This window comes from Haemaphysalis longicornis, unplaced genomic scaffold (genome assembly GCF_048455015.1).
Source record: "Haemaphysalis longicornis isolate Haplotype H1 unplaced genomic scaffold, Haemaphysalis longicornis Haplotype H1 scaffold_12, whole genome shotgun sequence".
NCBI lineage: Eukaryota > Metazoa > Arthropoda > Arachnida > Ixodida > Ixodidae > Haemaphysalis > Haemaphysalis longicornis.
Window position 1 is genome coordinate 102,701,197 of NW_027526225.1, and position 16,717 is coordinate 102,717,913.

Consider the following 16,717-nt stretch of genomic DNA (forward strand, 5'->3'; position numbering starts at 1 on the left):
GGTCAGCTAAAACTCTCTATTGACGACGTATGGTGAGCTGCGACGTTATCCAAGCGGAAGCCAGACGGCGTTTGAATTCAATTCCCGCAAATTGTACTTTTGACTGTCACATTAAGTAAAGAGCGTGGAATCAATAGCAGAGGCACCTTTGCAGCTCATCACAATTTCATGAGGAGTCAACAGAGTATGAATTGTTGTGAAAATTAATTTTTGCAGCGTTGGTACACAAAGGTAAACATTTCTGTACGCGAAATTTCGCGTTCCTGAAATAGCTTTTCTAGCTTCCAGAAAGGGCCCCCGCATCCCTTTTAGCAACATTTTTCAAAAATGCTTTCAGAGCGTAAGAAACAGGCGTGTTCAGTCCTTACCAGTCATCAACAGCCTACTTAGGTCCACTGCAGGGCAAAGGCCTCTCCCATTGACCTCCACCCTCCTCTGTCCTGCGCTGCCCGAGTCCGTTCTTTGCCTCCAAACTTTATTATTTCGTCCCTCTATCGATTTAATGGCCTTCACCTTCTTCTAGCCCCGTCCCTCGGTGTCTATTCTTTTGCCCAGTGTTTCTACGAAATAACCAAGGGAAATATTATTGATCTAAGCACATAAGATAACTTCGAAGCTCGCCTAAAAACGTCTGTCTCGTTATTCTTCAAATTCGGGACGTTGTTTACGTGCTTGAGTGATTCAACATCACCAGTAGCCTCACTATTGACCGGCCTCCTTTAAGTTGCAGCAATGCAGGCATTCGATACCCAGTTCAAAGAAAATCGTAGCAGAAGTAAAGAATAGACTAGAAGACGTACCTGCTGTGGCGATCTAATCCCGCAGTGCCACTCTGTGCGGGCGATACCTGCTGCCGTCGGAGTTTTCACAGGAACGGAAGAAAGAGTGAGGGCTTACGTCGCGCCCCTACAGAGTTCCTTGTTACCATTTCGGACGACTTGTAAGGATTACGAAAACGTCAGCTAAAAAAAGTAGTAACTTTGCAAGAAAACCCCACGCCAGGAGCATCCTTACTCACGTTACGTTTTTATGTAACGTCAGACATTTAACTAACGTTCTAGAAATATTACCAGACCACATACGCCGCGTAGTGTTGGCAGTTGGTCAATATTTCGAACGTGCCCGCGAACTTCACTTCCGGGCACTCCCGACGAGGCCGGGCGACTTGGACACCCTGACTGACACGCTACACCCATTACCAGCCACCTACTCCGACATCTTAGCGCACTATCGACACACCCGCCGAGAATACCCTCCCCAACACCCTGCACTCACCAACGAAGAATCCCGCATCTGGCGACGTCTCCAAGCAAATACATTCTACAACGGCACCATCCTCTCCCATATCTCCCCCAGCCGTTTCACCTATAACTGCCGTGACTGCCACACCCCAGACACAACCCCCCACCTCGTATTCTTCTGCCCACACCACCCCTCCCCACTCCTCACACCTACTCTCGAGCAGTGGGAATGCGCGCTGACCAGCTCGGACCTGCAGGACCAGCAAAGCCTGATCCAGCGGGCCACCCGAGCAGCGACAGCACGCGGCTACCTGGACTAAGGCGGCCGCCCATCTGCTCTAAATATGTAAAATAAACGTTTGTTCCTCCTCCTCCTTCAGGCCTGCGCGCTCTTCTGACGTAATGTCTGACAAAACTCACCTGAAAACATTTCGTTCTAAGGCATAAGAGAGTTATAGCAGATCGGAGATCCAGTACCGTTACCGATACCGTTACCGGTACCGGGATCACCGTTACTGTGCATGCGCAGAGGCGGAAAAACTGGTTCAGCGCATGCGCAGGTGTTCCGGGTACCGTACCGGGACGGGTTCTCCGATCTACTACAACTCTCTATTGTTTAACGCGTTATTGCGCTGGTGGTCGTTTCCGGTTGGGGAAATCTGGGGTGAGGTGGCAACGGGACCCTTACACTAAGCTTTATATTAACAAAGTAGAGCGGGTTCAAATGAAAGTTGTCCGCTTTCTATATTCCAAATACTTACCGTCGGATTCACCTTCCGCGCTGATGTCTGAAAATTACATTCAGAACCTCGAGTCCCTCAGGCGCGAACAACGGCTGGATTTCCCTCAACTATTACTTAATGGTAAACTCGCCATCCATCCATCACCGTATTTATTTTTTCTATCAACAAGGAGCACACGACATCCCCATCCCGTTTTTGCTAACCCAAATTTTTAAAATAACCAATGCCTTTATGTATTCTTTTTTTACACGGACAGTGTCTGACTGGAACAAGTTATGCGACCCTCATTCATTGGAAAGTAGGTAGAGTGGAGTGTATTTTTTGTTGTTGTTTAGCGTAAGTTACTACTTGTGTTGTAGAACGAATTGTAATCTAGCGTTGTAGGACCAGGTGAATTGTTCCAATGCTTAACTAAGTGTATTGCAGTGTGTAGAATGAAATGTATTGTTCTGTTGCACAACGAAGCATATTGTAGTGTGTAGAACGAAGTGTGCCATTTTTGTGTGATGTACGTCATTACTTTTGTAGTATACGTGACGTGCCCTTTCTGCTTGGACCACTTAAGGTCCTCAGAATATATTATAATAAAATAAAACTTTACTAAGTGAATTGATTACTCAGTAAAAAGCGCGCCTTCCGCGTAGGGCGTACGAGTAGCAGCTGTAGTTCTTGAGTTTCTGTATTCCTCAACTGGAAGGCGCCAAAGATGGCGTGACACACTAGCTCAACTGCTTACGGGATATGTAAAAAGAATTTCTTGAAAGCGAAAGAGGAAAAGACACACAACAGAGTCACCAGTGAGACACGGCGTTTCTTTAATAGGGCGACCAGGTCAGAGAACCTAGGAAGGCATTGAACACCCCGGAACAGAAAAAAAAAACAGCACTGGCATAAGATCGAAGGCAATGGGACAAGGGCAACCGAGCAAACATGACGCAAGTGTGCACTTTCAGTGAACTTGAGACACCATCTAAGTGGGCTGCTTCGTTTTTTTCCTACAAGCAGTCTCATGACTTCGAGGGAAAGGGGGATAGGAAAACGGATGGGGTCACGTGGCATTGAGACGTACACGAAGAGGGAAAGGTTCGCAACGAACAACTCAGCTCCAGCGATTGAGTATGGCTGACAACCCACGTTTCGCGTCGTTGACCACACGACAAAGCATTTGCTTCATTTCCACAGCATCGATGTACGTTTTGTTACGATTTCGCACACATCTTTCTTTTTGGCGTTAGAACAATCGTGTAATGACTAGCTTATCGGTCGATTTCTTGTTCACTCGAGAATTTACTCACAACGTTTCGCTCATCATTCTCGCTTGACTGCTAACCTGATGGCCGGGGGAGAAGGTCAGGGGAATCGGAGAGCTCAAGAAATGGTGCCGTTCACTTCTTTACCTTAGGGTGTAGTGGTAATTACTGCTTTTAACCTTCACATGAATGAGTCAATCGTAGGGTTCCACCTCATTCGTTCGTCGGGTACAGGGACATTCTTTTTACGCGGGGCTGTAGGAGTGGGCACGAAGACACGCTTTTTCACACTCTCTCTCCTGACATCTTTTTTTTTTTTTCAGTGTGGCTAGGCTGGTGGCTCTAGTTAGAAAATAACGTCTCGGTGCGGCTGTCCCCCGGGGGAAGCGGCTTGCATAACTCGACTGGCAGCTAGTGTCGGCTGCTAGTCCGGGAAAGAGAGAGATAGAGAGAGAGACAGCAGTCGCTATTTACAGAAGGGTTCCAGGACGCTCGCAAACCTTGCGGGTTGTTGGGACAGCGAAAGAAAAAAAAAAACACTCTTAAGAAAGACAAAGTGCGGTGGGTGCATGGCAACTCTACCGACATTTGCTGCCTCTTTTTTTCGCGTCGGCATTGCACGGCTCACCCGCACGTGTCCGCACGCTGTCTTCACGCGTGCCTCAGAGTGCCGACTCCTGGCGTTACAGCGCTGATGTGTTTTGCGATCGCTCGGTCAGAAGACGGCGGACATCCGGGCAATGACCGCTGGCTTCGAACTTTTTCGCGTCGTAAACAACATCATCACACTGTTCGAAAACGTGAAACTTATTCAAGCGGGTCCATCCGTCATAGCTGAATGATAAGCAGTCAATTACGCTGGAATTATTGCGCCCGAATAAACCTTTTTGAACTTGCAGACGTATTACCTCGTCTTACTTTGTTGTCCCTGTTTTATATTTCTGATCTGGCTGCTGACATTCATTCGTTGTGTGACTCCACGGCTGATTGATTGACAATAATCCTCATGTACAGGGCGCATATCCAGCAAAGGTTAGCCCTGAAATTTGGGTAAACAAACTTTTCGAAGAAAGGCCTGGAATTCAACTAACGCTGTAAACAACTTTATCTCAACGGCCATCTAGCAAGTCTCGATAAACAGCATAGCAATTGACAAATAAAACAATTGTGGTTGCTCGCAACTTTTAACGCCGGGGCCATCCAGCCGTCTGTCTGTGATTTATTTTTGTCGTTCAGTTGACTTTAACGGTAAAATGCGTTGCTGGTCTCTCCATTTTACCGGGCTCGATCTTTAACTTCTATGAGAACGAAAGTTTTGTTCGAGTGGATTAAGCTACGGCTACGGTTTGCAGCCTAATCAGGGGCGCCTACATAACTTGCTCATTTTATATAATTAGAATACCCGTACCAATTGAAATTAACAATTGTTCTCGTGGGCTTCACACAGGCCAATTGAGACTTAAAAAGAGTGCGTTAATTGCTTGCGCAGTTCACACAAATGTAATTATTAGGAAATTGACTTTCTAAACAGTTTCAACATAATATCAAAACACTGCTCAAGAACTTCAGGTATTTTGTCTAAACTAATAATCACATAAATATAAACCGACTATTTTAAGGAAAATGGGATTGACACTTCAAACAACACGGATTGCTGCATTTTTCACTCACTGTCACCTTTTTACGTGATGCCGAACGACAACTAAGCTAAAGGATACTGGGATGAAAATATGTGCAGAAGATCACTGAAGTGGGTGAAGAGCAGTCACGAGCAAACTTCTAATACACGCATCAAGACAATCCAATCCAATATCAATCCAATCAAGGAGGGCAAACACGCCCATTTCGAGCACAGAGTGAAGTTTGTGACAGCCAGAGTCACCTCTGTTTTTCCAACGACAGTGGGTTAGGCATCACATGTTTTTTTTTCATTTTTTTAAACGACTTGCAAGGGCGCAGTGACATTCAATGCTTGGGTAACAAATGACAAACTTCGCATCCGAGAGCACTAAGTAAAATAAAAACACAGTACACATTCATAGACAAAACAAAAATTATCACAAAATCAATCAAGAAACATTGATTTGTAACAACCTAATCACTCTGAAGCTGTTCAAAAAAAGTCACTTACACACACGATAAAAAACACGGCGTGGATTGCGGCAAGATAATAGAATGATTTGGTTAGGTGAAAAAATTGGAATGGTTGATGTCTAACGAAATAAAATTATACAACAAATTGAATCACCGTGAAAGCAGTGGCTGCTTTAAAATATAATCTTTAAATAAATTAGAAAACACATATTTATGTAGAACATGGCCTCATATCTGAGCCCATCGAACAGGGTTAAAAACGACAACATATCGCTCATGGAGAAATATACACGCTGAAAAAATTGATCCCATGTATGCGTAGGAAGGAACAATGCTGAAAATCTTGACAGCCTTTCTGAAGTACATCTCGGTGAAATAATTTATGTGAGAAAACTCAATAAAACACAACGGTACAAAGTTGTTATAAATACACTGGAATGTTATAGGCTGGAAAAAAATGAGTCCCCGTCTTTTAAAATGACTAGAGAAAGAAAAACTGCGAATCGACGCGCAGATCAAAAATATCTTTCCACAAGACTAGATATCATTTGATAGTGACATAAACAAACGTGTTAACTAAAAAAAACGCTTTTTTAAATTCACAGCTCAAAGTGCTAGAACATACAGACACCGTGCACAGCTTCAAAATGCATTCAGAGAAGAAGGATCCTTTGACTGCTGATAGCAGGATACTAACATAATCCCAATTTTTGCGTCAAATTTGACGACAAAAAGATCATTTAGCGCATATAACATACATGAAAAGAACGTGTTCATTGCAACATTGTTGCTAATACTAGTCGGGTGAAAACAGTCGTTAACGCTATTTGAATAAAACTACACCACTTAGCAGCGCCACTTAGCCATGAACACCAAAAGTAAAGGAAAACTTTCGAGGCGTGCGGATATTTTTTTCCACTCACAAATAAATTCCAGGAGGTGATCTTAAGAAGTGCAGAAATGTCCACAGTTCTTAAATATATAAATTTGGCTCCCAACCCACCTGTCCACAGTACATACCACGTCAAACACGATACTTTTTTTGCAGTACGTTGGTTGTAAGTAGCCGAGGAGGATTTTAGCCAGATTGGCTAACAGCCAGATTGGCTAACGATTGAACTAATTTTCGGGACTCCACACCAGAAAAGAAAAAAATCAACTACGCCCATCATGACACCAGAACAACACGCTATCTGTTGGCAAGATAGATAGCCATGTCTAACCCCTTTTCTTTGCGGCAATACCGTTGCTTTTGGCGGATTTAGCGGTGAAGATGTGTGTTGGCGTTAAAAATTCGAGAAAATGAAAGAATCAGTCTCCACTTGATGGAGCGTGAGAGCACAAATGCCTAAAAATGAGATCACTCACAAAATAAATCCCGCCATAATGTAGACTAGAATGTTTGTCCAAACTACGCTTAAACAATATTTACAGATAAGTTAGCATATAAATAAACGTTCTTCAGTACAATATTACAATAATGTAATAAATATAATAAATATAATAAATATAAAAATACAGAAAAAGCTGTATTGGTTCTGTGTAATGCAATGTCTGAAACAGTTCTTTCTAAAAGCTGGCTTCAAACCATAGTTCTTGCCGTTAAGACTTCGAAGATGCTGTTTCTACAAGATCTTTTGTATGGTTTTCGGGAACAGATAGGAATTCCTGACTATTTTTTTAGAACAGATGGAAATAAGTCGCGAGGATCGCAGCTTCCAACACTTTATTTAAGCCTTTCCAGCTTCACCGGTATAAAATATAAATAAACGTTTATGTAACCAAGATGTAAACGAAGCACAATATAGAAAGTCGAAACTCGACAAAGCATCCTGAACAAGGCCAGGGTGATCACTCAGCGAATACATCCTCTAAAGGCTGCCAGAATACCGGCGATCATGTTTCTGACAGTATGTCCTATGTTTCTGAAAACCCGACAACTAATTTAAAACTCCAGTTGTAATTAATTGCTGTTTTCTGAAAATTGAATTACTACGTACACCTTACATACTAACTTCATCTTAGAGAACCGAATCAATTACCACCAGACGCTTTGGTACAACCGCCAACTGAAGCTTTGTATACGATCCAAACCAAATCCGTTACTCTAAACTTGCAATTCCACATTTGACCTTGTCGAAATCAGATCTTGCACGTAAACAAAAAAATTGCGGTGCAAAGCGGCGCAGGATTTTCTACCAGCCGCTCAATCTCGGCAGCGCTTAGCAAGATGAACTTGATATTTGAGTTGCCTTGATTGACGGACTTAGAGCTCAATTTAGGGCACCATCTTCTTCTTGAGGAGCTCCCGCGAAAGAAATCTTGACACGCTTTCGGCACTACAGTACCCAGGACATTATTCTTTTTCACTCATAAGTGTGAGCCGAATTCGGCACTCTGAAGACGGCTGTACCTCTTTCGTCTGAGTCAGTCAATGCCGGCAGCGGTGCAATGTAGACGCGAACGCTTTCTACTTCCGAGGCCAAAGGGTTGAACGCGATATATTGCTTTGGAAGCGAGCAAGGGCCACGGTGCGTCTAGACCTCGCTCAACTGCAGAGGCCGATCTGTACAAGATGCTCCGAAGCTCCTCGACGGCACGACGCCACGGAAGGGATCAGACGAAGTTTAAAATAAAACATTCTGTGGTCAGCTTCGACGTCCTGTGGCAGCCATTGTGCGGGTTGTTCACTCGCAATACAGTTAATAGCTCTATCTTCGTATATAAGCATCATGCACTTCTACTTGAACGGCTCCAGTTGCGACCAATACATGACAAGCATGATGGCTTTCTAGAAATAAAAAAAAACGAATTTTCTGTTCTTTCCCAAGCACTCATTATAGCGCGCTACTGTTTATAGCAGAATAAATCTTGGGGTGTTAGATGAATTACAATACAACTGAACAGCGTTGTTGGGCAGTTGCAAGTACTTCACTTGTTTCAAAAAAAACTTGTAGCCTTCAGAATTATTTAGCTTGCTGGTATTGTTTGTTAAGAATTTTATCAATCGCTCCTGAGCTCCAAGCTTTCAGAGCTCAGAAGCGATTGACGAGAGCGGATGCCACTGAATCTGTTTTTTGAGCCAACAAGCTCAATACCCACAGTTGAGACGCTTCAGAAAGAAGGAACCTTATGAGGGCTGAATTGTCTACACTCTGCAAAAACGCAGCTTTCACCAGACTTCTCTAAAAAACAAAAAAGCCTTGCGCAACCACCTTCCCCGAATTTTCCCCTCAAGGGCAGCTGAATAGGGAAGAAATGACAGAAAAAAGTAACACAGAATGGCGACCCCCTCACCTCTCCCGTTCCCCGCTGATCAGCGACCCGAGTAATGAGAGCTAATTAATGGAGAGCATCGGCCATCTCAGCGCGCACGGCACGCCATTCCCAAGCCCAGCCAAGTGCATCACGGCCGCACCGGTGTTTCTGGCCCCGTTCTTTTTTTTTTTTGTACCCCCGAGCGTGATGAGTTCGCCATTCTGTTCCGTTACGCACTTACAAATAACGCCCCCCTGTTTACTGACACATACAACAACGGCCCGGCTGGAACTCCGCTCCCAACCACCGCGATACTCCGGAGCGGGCCTGCCTGAAGAAGCTGGAAAAGAAGCCTTGAAAGCTGGCTTGACAGCTCTTGGGCGAGCTCCGCATCGTTGGGGTGGGGGTGGTGGGGAGGCGGGGGTGTCTACGGCCCTACCCTGATTGGCTCCGTTCTGATTGCGCGGATATTCGGACGCTTGTGGGCTTCGGCTCTTTCTGCTGCCCGAAGCGCAAGGTTTCGGCAGTGGGGGAAGCGGACGACGCTTTTGAAGAGCCCGGGATTTTTACGAGTAATTAAGTCTCCGGTGTTCCGCTTCCAGAGGCCCGTGCTCCGGCGGCTGCTCTCCTAATTGTAATCTTGGCACGCGAGCCTTGCGTGTCTTTGGAGGAAGGCTGCTTTCTCCGTCTGGGCCGAGATGGGGCTACCTTATCCGATGAACTCTTCATGCGAGACTTACAGCAGACTTTTTTTTTTTTTCTGCAGTGCGCCCCAACCCTCATTCTTCATTTTCTTCGGTATAAATATAAAATTTGGTAGCAGGATAGAGCAGTTTGTATCTATTTAGCGTTGTTCATTTTTTGTAAAGGACTCGTGACGGGGCATCGTTACTGTTGCTTTCAATACTTAACGCAAAACCTGCTAAATTTTTCTACCATTGATCCATTGAGAACAGCTTCGCTGGAACGAATTTACAAACATTCTCCCACAAGTATTACCGGTATACGTCAACATTTCACTAGCTTATACCTCATGGCATCCTGCACGTATGCAGTTCTTTTTTTTTATTTCCGCTTGCAGCTAACTTTCGCGGCCAATTGTAATGACATGATAAGCTCTTAAGATACATTGAAGATGCGTAATATAATTTTTTACTTGCACCTGCATCAAAAAAAAAAAAAAAAATCTTGCCACTAAAATTTTTGGGCGTGCCACAAGACCGATCGAACTTTCCAGGCGTAAACACATTTTCATTGGCACCCCGGCCAAGGAGCTACTCTATTTCCCACACTTTTCACCCAAGCCACGTAAGGCTAAAACAGCGAAAGAAACCTTCCGGGTGTCCCGTCTCGGAGCGTTCGGAGATGTAGCGAGCGTTAAGCCATTACTGCGTCATTGTGCACGGCTTTGAACATGTCTTTCGGTTGTATTGGGAGACAAACAGCTGCACGTCATTTGTCACGCGTGATTCCGTCAATATGTATATATGTAACACAGAGCGCACCCCTACAGTTTGCTGTGCACTTCGCGTCGTAGACAGACACACACAACACGGCAAAAACCGGAACAAATAGAAACCAAGACTAGAAGTAAGTTTGGGTCGCCCGGCGCAAATGAGCACGCTAAACTCTCGCTTTTCGCTGACTCCCCCTTGACTAGCGGTATACTGCACCACACGTAGGTAGATATTATTTCCGGGACTCGTCATAAGCGGCGACACGTGCTGGACTTTTTGGAGTACACTTCCAAAGCGCGCTGTCGAAAGGCGAACCGCGTGTCTGAAGCGTTAACTGGAAAAGCCTTTAGGTCTCCTACAGCGTTAAAAAATAGCCGCACCGATTAGAGGCTGGTACTGCAGTTAGCATTGTCCTTTTCCTTGAGCCTGCCACGTGGCTCAAGAAGACAAAAGAAAATAACGGCTCACAGGCATGCAGACAATACAGCTATGCGTCGACAACCGATGGAAAATGGGACAACAACTAGAAGAAAAAACGTAAATGCAACTTTTCATTCTTTGCGGGCGCGTTCAAGGTGCAGAACCGGGCCCTTTTACGGTACCGGCGGTACCTTCCACACAATCATTTATTATGCACGATAGAGTATCCAGGATAACGACCTTCGAAACAGAAAATCTTCGTTACGTACGAAACAAGCCGCGCAAGCATTTTTACCGAATGATAACCCTAGAGAGCCGCCTTAAAGACACGAGCCATGCGCGATACTTCCAAAGAGTCTTGCTTCGTATTTTAAAGAGTTTCGAGGCTTTGCGTCCGCTTCGAGGTCTCCCTATAAGTGAACAATATTAGTTCATTTCGATAATTAATGCATTCATTTTTTTTACTTTGCCTGTTTGGCCAACAAATTTTAAAGAAACCTCGCCGAATTTTAAAGTTATCGTCGACGTTATACAGGCTTACCAAGCGGTTGATACGTCTGCTGCGTATTCTCTTGAATAACGCGGTATCATAGATAAAAACGGACGGGACATGTTCGTATCGCATGGAACAGGAATTTTAGCTTAGATCCGCGATTGTATTCGTCTTAAACAGTAACGCCTAAAATTAAAATTAAATTGAATTTATCGCCTCCAGACCAACAAGACCAGAAAAACAGCACGTACAAAATAATGCAATTTCTGTCTACGCGCAACGAATAGATTACTTTTCCGCGATTCCTTTTGTAGACACTCGACAGCGTAGCCACGTTTTCATTCACATTCTAGCTTGCGAACGCTACCAACACCGACTAGAATGCTCTACCACGTTTAATTTTGCGTCTGCCTTAACGGGGCGTCACATATTGCAAGGACTCTCAGTAGACCTCAGATGCCGGTCATGGTATCGCATATATACGCCTCACACAGATTGGCAACGACCCGAACACCGTAGCTATGAGGGCTTAGCGCGGCGGTATCTGACGCTTAGGCTGCGGCCAGCGTGCGCCGACAGCCGTGGAAGCAGTTTAAAGAGGCATTGTACGATTTACACCTAACATTTTGCTCTGACGACAGAAACGACATCGATAAAGGACATTACTTCGGTGGGAACCTGAAGGCTTTACAGCACCAGAGCGAAGTAGATTCTCCTGTGCTTTTAGCCAAATAGGATGGCAAGTTGCATCAAAAATTTCGTTACACATAACTCTTAAAATATAAGAGGCATTATGTCCAAGCCCAGGTGCTCGCGTGAGTTACTCTAGTACATACGAGCAACGTCACGATCGAATAAATGGGTTAAGTAGCTATGAGTCAGACACATCGAAAGTTCTGCACGTGTGTTGTGAATTCTTTTCATTTTCTTGAGCTCTAAACCATCTAAAGTTGCACAGTGGGCACATTTGGATAATATATTAGAAACGAGGCAACAACAAAGGCCTAATAGTACTATCCAGGAATATCGTCGACATTATGTTACCATTACTATGCGTTCGTTATTCTACCAAGCGTCACCGGTTCAAGCATGTGACCAGGCATCAATACATGCTCTTTGCATCACACGGCTACGCCTATGAACTTGACATTTAAAAAATAAGGACTATCCTTCAGCGACTTCAGCTTAAGACAGTTGGTTCGCCTTCGACACAGAAACGTACCGCGTTGTTGACTCCTATCACAGAAACCGGCAAAGAACAAACGTAATAAAACGAATAAATTCCGAGGCAGAAACGAGCACTTAAAATGTTGCACTTGAACAGACGCGCCATACACCCACGCATGCGCACACAAACACACACACGGCACTGGGCCCGCGGATTTACAACACGTGGCGCCACCTAGGGCGTCAGGAGTGAACCGCCGGCAGGGGGCCCCCTATGAGACATTAACAACAGGTTGTCGAGCCTAAGTGACACACACTCGGGATGCCGGAAAGCCTCACGCGCCCGTATCTGCCACTGTTTGCAGGGTTGAGACGTATCGCATAGCAGAAGCAGCACAAACATGGCGCATGCGCGGTACAGGCGCTCGGCGAGTATCACCAGGGAGCCTAAGCCTAGCGCCACTGGAACAGGCGTTTCATCGGCAACGGTGTCTTCGCCGCACGTGCTGCTGCCGGGACCGTCACTGCCGGAAGAGTCCTCGGCACATTTCCCGGGCTCGTGTCTGGGCAGGGCCACACGTAGCGGGTGGGTTAATAAGGCAGCGCAAGTGTGTTTGGGCTAAGGCATCTGCCGTTTTGGCCACTCGTCAACGACCATTGGTGCTTCTTCCGGACAGGTATTTTCAATTCGCGAAGCTTTGGTTCTTTCCATAGCTAGCTGAGCAACGCTGCTTTTGACGAAACCAACGCTAACGGTTTGCTCGAACTTTACGAGTCGGTGAGACACACACGCAAGGACAAAATATGCATGTTGACGCCTATTCGTGAACGGTTCCTTCGGTTTCTACAATGTCTGGTCGGTGACAAGTCAGTTTCGTCCCAAATATATGCGGCATGGAGGTATGTGCCTAAACAAAATAAGTGCTTAACATGACCCAATGGTCATGGAGGCTAAAATTTTGCACGGCAAGAGAAAGATGGGAGTAGTCTAAACGTTCTCTCAACAGGGGACAGGCACGACACAGGACGAGTAATTATGCAGCGGAATTCCGCAAAGCATCCTCCGTGCTGGTGTAATAGACATTGTGACTGTCGAAGACCAGGGGCGGTATTCTCGTAACTGTCCCTTTTGAAAACGTCCCTTTTGCGTCCCTTTCATCGTGACGTACTTCCGGTTAAGCAGTGGACCTTTGATTCAAATACCGTAACTGTTCTTGCAAACGCATTTTAAAGAACTGAAACCGTATCAGAGTATCTTTTATGTGTTTATTGTTCCGCGAGCGAACCAACAATAAGGCGACGAAAAATCGTCTGCTCCAAATCGTCTGCTCCGAGTAGCCACGGCTCATAGCTCCGCCGTGCTTGCATAGCGTCACATCCGGGTGTTCGCTGTTAGCCAATCAGGACTCGCTCAAAAGGGACACTTTTGAAAGGGACACAAAAGGGACAAAACACGGGAATACCGCCCCAGGCCTCAACTACGCTTTCTTTCCAGGTGCATGCCGGGACACCTGACGCGTATGGCACGTGCGGCGACAAACAGCCAGCCTACAAAGCTTTTCCACGCCCGTCCAGTGGCCTTGGCTAGTACACGACCGCATCGAAGCGGTGGCAGCAGCAGCAGCGGCGGAAAGCATAGGGACAGCCCCAGAGGCGCGGTGGCGCCACCTACCAACCCAGGGCTGGGGGATGCTGCCTCAGTTTCGCGCATTTTGTATTTCTTTCAAGTCGCGAAGAGAGCAGTTCGTGTCCGGACCCATCGGCCCAGTACCAGGCCGCTGAAGCGGGATGTCCTCGTTCGCACGTCTTGCCATACAAGGTCTGGCCCCGCGGGATGCTAGCACGACGGACACACCGCCGCGTTGTCCCGAGCGCGTGGGGTTTGTGACGTCAGTGCACATATTGCTGCGCGCCCATCATCAGGTCGTGCATGGTCGAAGAAGGCGGGGGTCAGAGGTCGTCGGGAGGAGGGGGACAGGAAGCGGGGGGCTACGTGGAGGACGCCTTCTTGTCCGCCTCGTCCTGCCACTTGTCCTGCGAGCGCCGGCGCGCGTTCATGAAGAAGTTCCCCACGGTGCTGAGCTCGAGGCCAAGCTGCTGCGAGATGGTGATCTGCATCTCCTTGGAGGGCCGCTTGGTCTCCTTAAAAATGGCCTGCAGGGTGCGTCGCTGCAGGTCGGTAAAGACGAGCCGCGGCTTCTTGGGCTGGCTCTTGGCCGCCGGACCGGCCGCAGCCGCCGCTCCACCAGGCGCCGCATCCTCTTTCCGCTTGCAGGCTGCGCGGAATAGAGGAGGAGGAGGAGGAGGAGGAGGAGGAGGAGGAGGAGGAAAGAGAGAGAGAGAGTGAGTTAACCGAGTAACGACAACACACGAATTCGCGTTGCAACAACGCGGAGGGGGAGGAGAACGGGCAAATGACACTGCTAAATGGCACTGCGGCCACTTGTTCCGAGCTCATCATCAAGGATTGCGGGAACAAGGTAGACCAAGGAGAGCAAGAAACTGGGAGACTGATTAAATCTTAATGTATTACGAAGAAACCGGACAAGGCAACCCTATCTTCATTTGATGAGCAACATTTCGCCTAAAGCCACTTTTCACCCTAACTAACCATATAGCTCAATCAGAGCTCCCCTAACAGAAGGTACAGAACCCAATCTCATGATTCAGCATACAGGTTGCGGATGTCACAAGCATGGCACAAAATGCCTCATACAGTAAGTCCTTGTTGTAACGAAGTGCTCACGACAGAGAACTTGCTTCGCTAAAAGCGGCAATTTGTTAAAAGAGGGGAAAAATTGCTCAGTCCACTGCATTGAGGACCACAAAACCGTTCGAATACAGCGAAATTTGGAACAAGCGATTTCGTTGTAACAAGGGGTTTAAAGACGTTTCTTTTTTGCTGCGCTCATTTGGAATTGACTCCTATTCTAGCAGTCATTTCTTGTTCGAACATTCTAACACGGTCAGTCCCCTGATCAACTCTACGAACTCTACACTTTCAACTCTACATGCGCCAATAACTGGCGTCTCAAATATCGGGTACGATTTCCTGCATGCAGCACTGTGCGGGCGGCAGAATTACTACAAACTAATCGGTGAAATATAAAACGCTAAAAGCTCCGATGCAGTATACGTAGTCCGCGCTAAGGAACAGCATGCAGTCGGTGCAGGTTACCACCATGCAAGGACGACACAGGTACTAAGGCATGCCCTACAGCCTCGAGGGCCAACTCCTTGAGGATGTCCAAATTTTTGGTCTTATCTCACGAAAACTGCGATTGTGTTACGAGGCACTTCGTAGTGTAGGCCTAGGTACTAAATTAGGTCCCGTGGGTCTTTCAAAAGGCGCCAAAATATCGCGCATGCGGGTGTCCTTCATAGGGAAGCAACTCGCTGCCTCGTGTGGAGTGGACAAGAGGATTTAAAGGCACAGTAAATGTATTTCTTTCAACACCCCTATTTTTGGCTGCATTGCGTAATTTAATCCGCGTAATCCTTGAACGTACTAAAAAAATCCCAGGTCATATCCACTAACGTAAAACCGGGGGACGGGCGAAGCATGTAGTGTATAATTGTATAATTGTCGCCTTGGCGTTTTTGTCCATGGAGATGAAACCATTGTGGGGTATACAGCTTTGCTGTAAAAGTCTCGTGTATTTGAAGCGCAGAGCGTTCTAGCGCGAGGCATTGGAAAACGAGTATCCCGGGTGCCTTAGTTCCTTGAGTACATGACCCGACAACGCCGACAGGAGACGCGGACAGCCCGGGCCCCTAAGGGAATTCACCCCTAATAATACTTCATCAAGTGCCCATGTCCCACACCATCCGCGCGAAGGCTGCGACCCTTAGTTTCAGAGTGAAGATTACTTGGGCCCAGGGGACGTCGACGCCTGGACAGCAACAGGCGGATGCGGCGACTCGTATACCTCCCACGCCGCATCCACTGCCCTTATTTGCAGTCGACGCAATGTCAAAGTTGGCCACCGACAAAGAAGACCTTCGGCGCTGCACACGCGCACTTATTTCACCGAGTAGATCAAACCTCCCTGGTGGGCTCACCCGCCGTGAGGAGGTGGCGCTACGAAGGATTCGCGTCGGGGCTGCTCTTACACCAGCTGTCACCCACACCTGGCCCCCGGATAGACAGGCTCCGTTTGGCCAGACATGTCCATTTTGCACCACGTCGGCATCGACCGCAGACATTCACCATCTTCTGTGGACTTGCCGTGGCTTCCAACGTTCCCGACAACAAGTACTTCATAGTGTGGGACTCAGCCCAGGCCGGCCGCCCGACTACCGACGCTGGCTCTTTGGGCCGTACCACCGGAGCCTTTTAGACTTTCTGAGTGAAAACTTCCTGTTTCCGTACATTTAAACACACTCGATCCCACCGTTTTATGCTGCAGAGCAAACTTTCGCAATAAAAAGAATAATCATGAACCCTTTCGTCTAACGACGGCGATGGTTGAACTCGAAGCTTTCTCGTGACAGATTCTTTGGTTGGACAATCCCACACTGGAGCATGTCCTATTCCGGCGTTACGAACCACTTTTCTAGAACACCCCCCGAAACTCTCGGGTGTGCTCCGTAG

The 16,717-nt window shown here is 46.8% G+C and overlaps 1 protein-coding gene across 2 annotated transcripts in view; it reads right to left on the reverse strand.

The window, feature by feature from the left end:
- Positions 1-2,781: 2,781 nt before the first annotated feature.
- The window catches only part of LOC144163133 (uncharacterized), a 176,433-nt gene continuing 162,497 nt past the window's right edge, over positions 2,782-16,717 (reverse strand). For both annotated transcript variants that reach the window (XM_077693951.1, XM_077693949.1), the window contains one exon: positions 2,782-14,399. In XM_077693951.1, the coding sequence (XP_077550077.1) occupies positions 14,113-14,399 (287 nt within the window). In that variant the 3' untranslated portion in view covers positions 2,782-14,112. The remainder of the gene's footprint in view (positions 14,400-16,717) is intronic.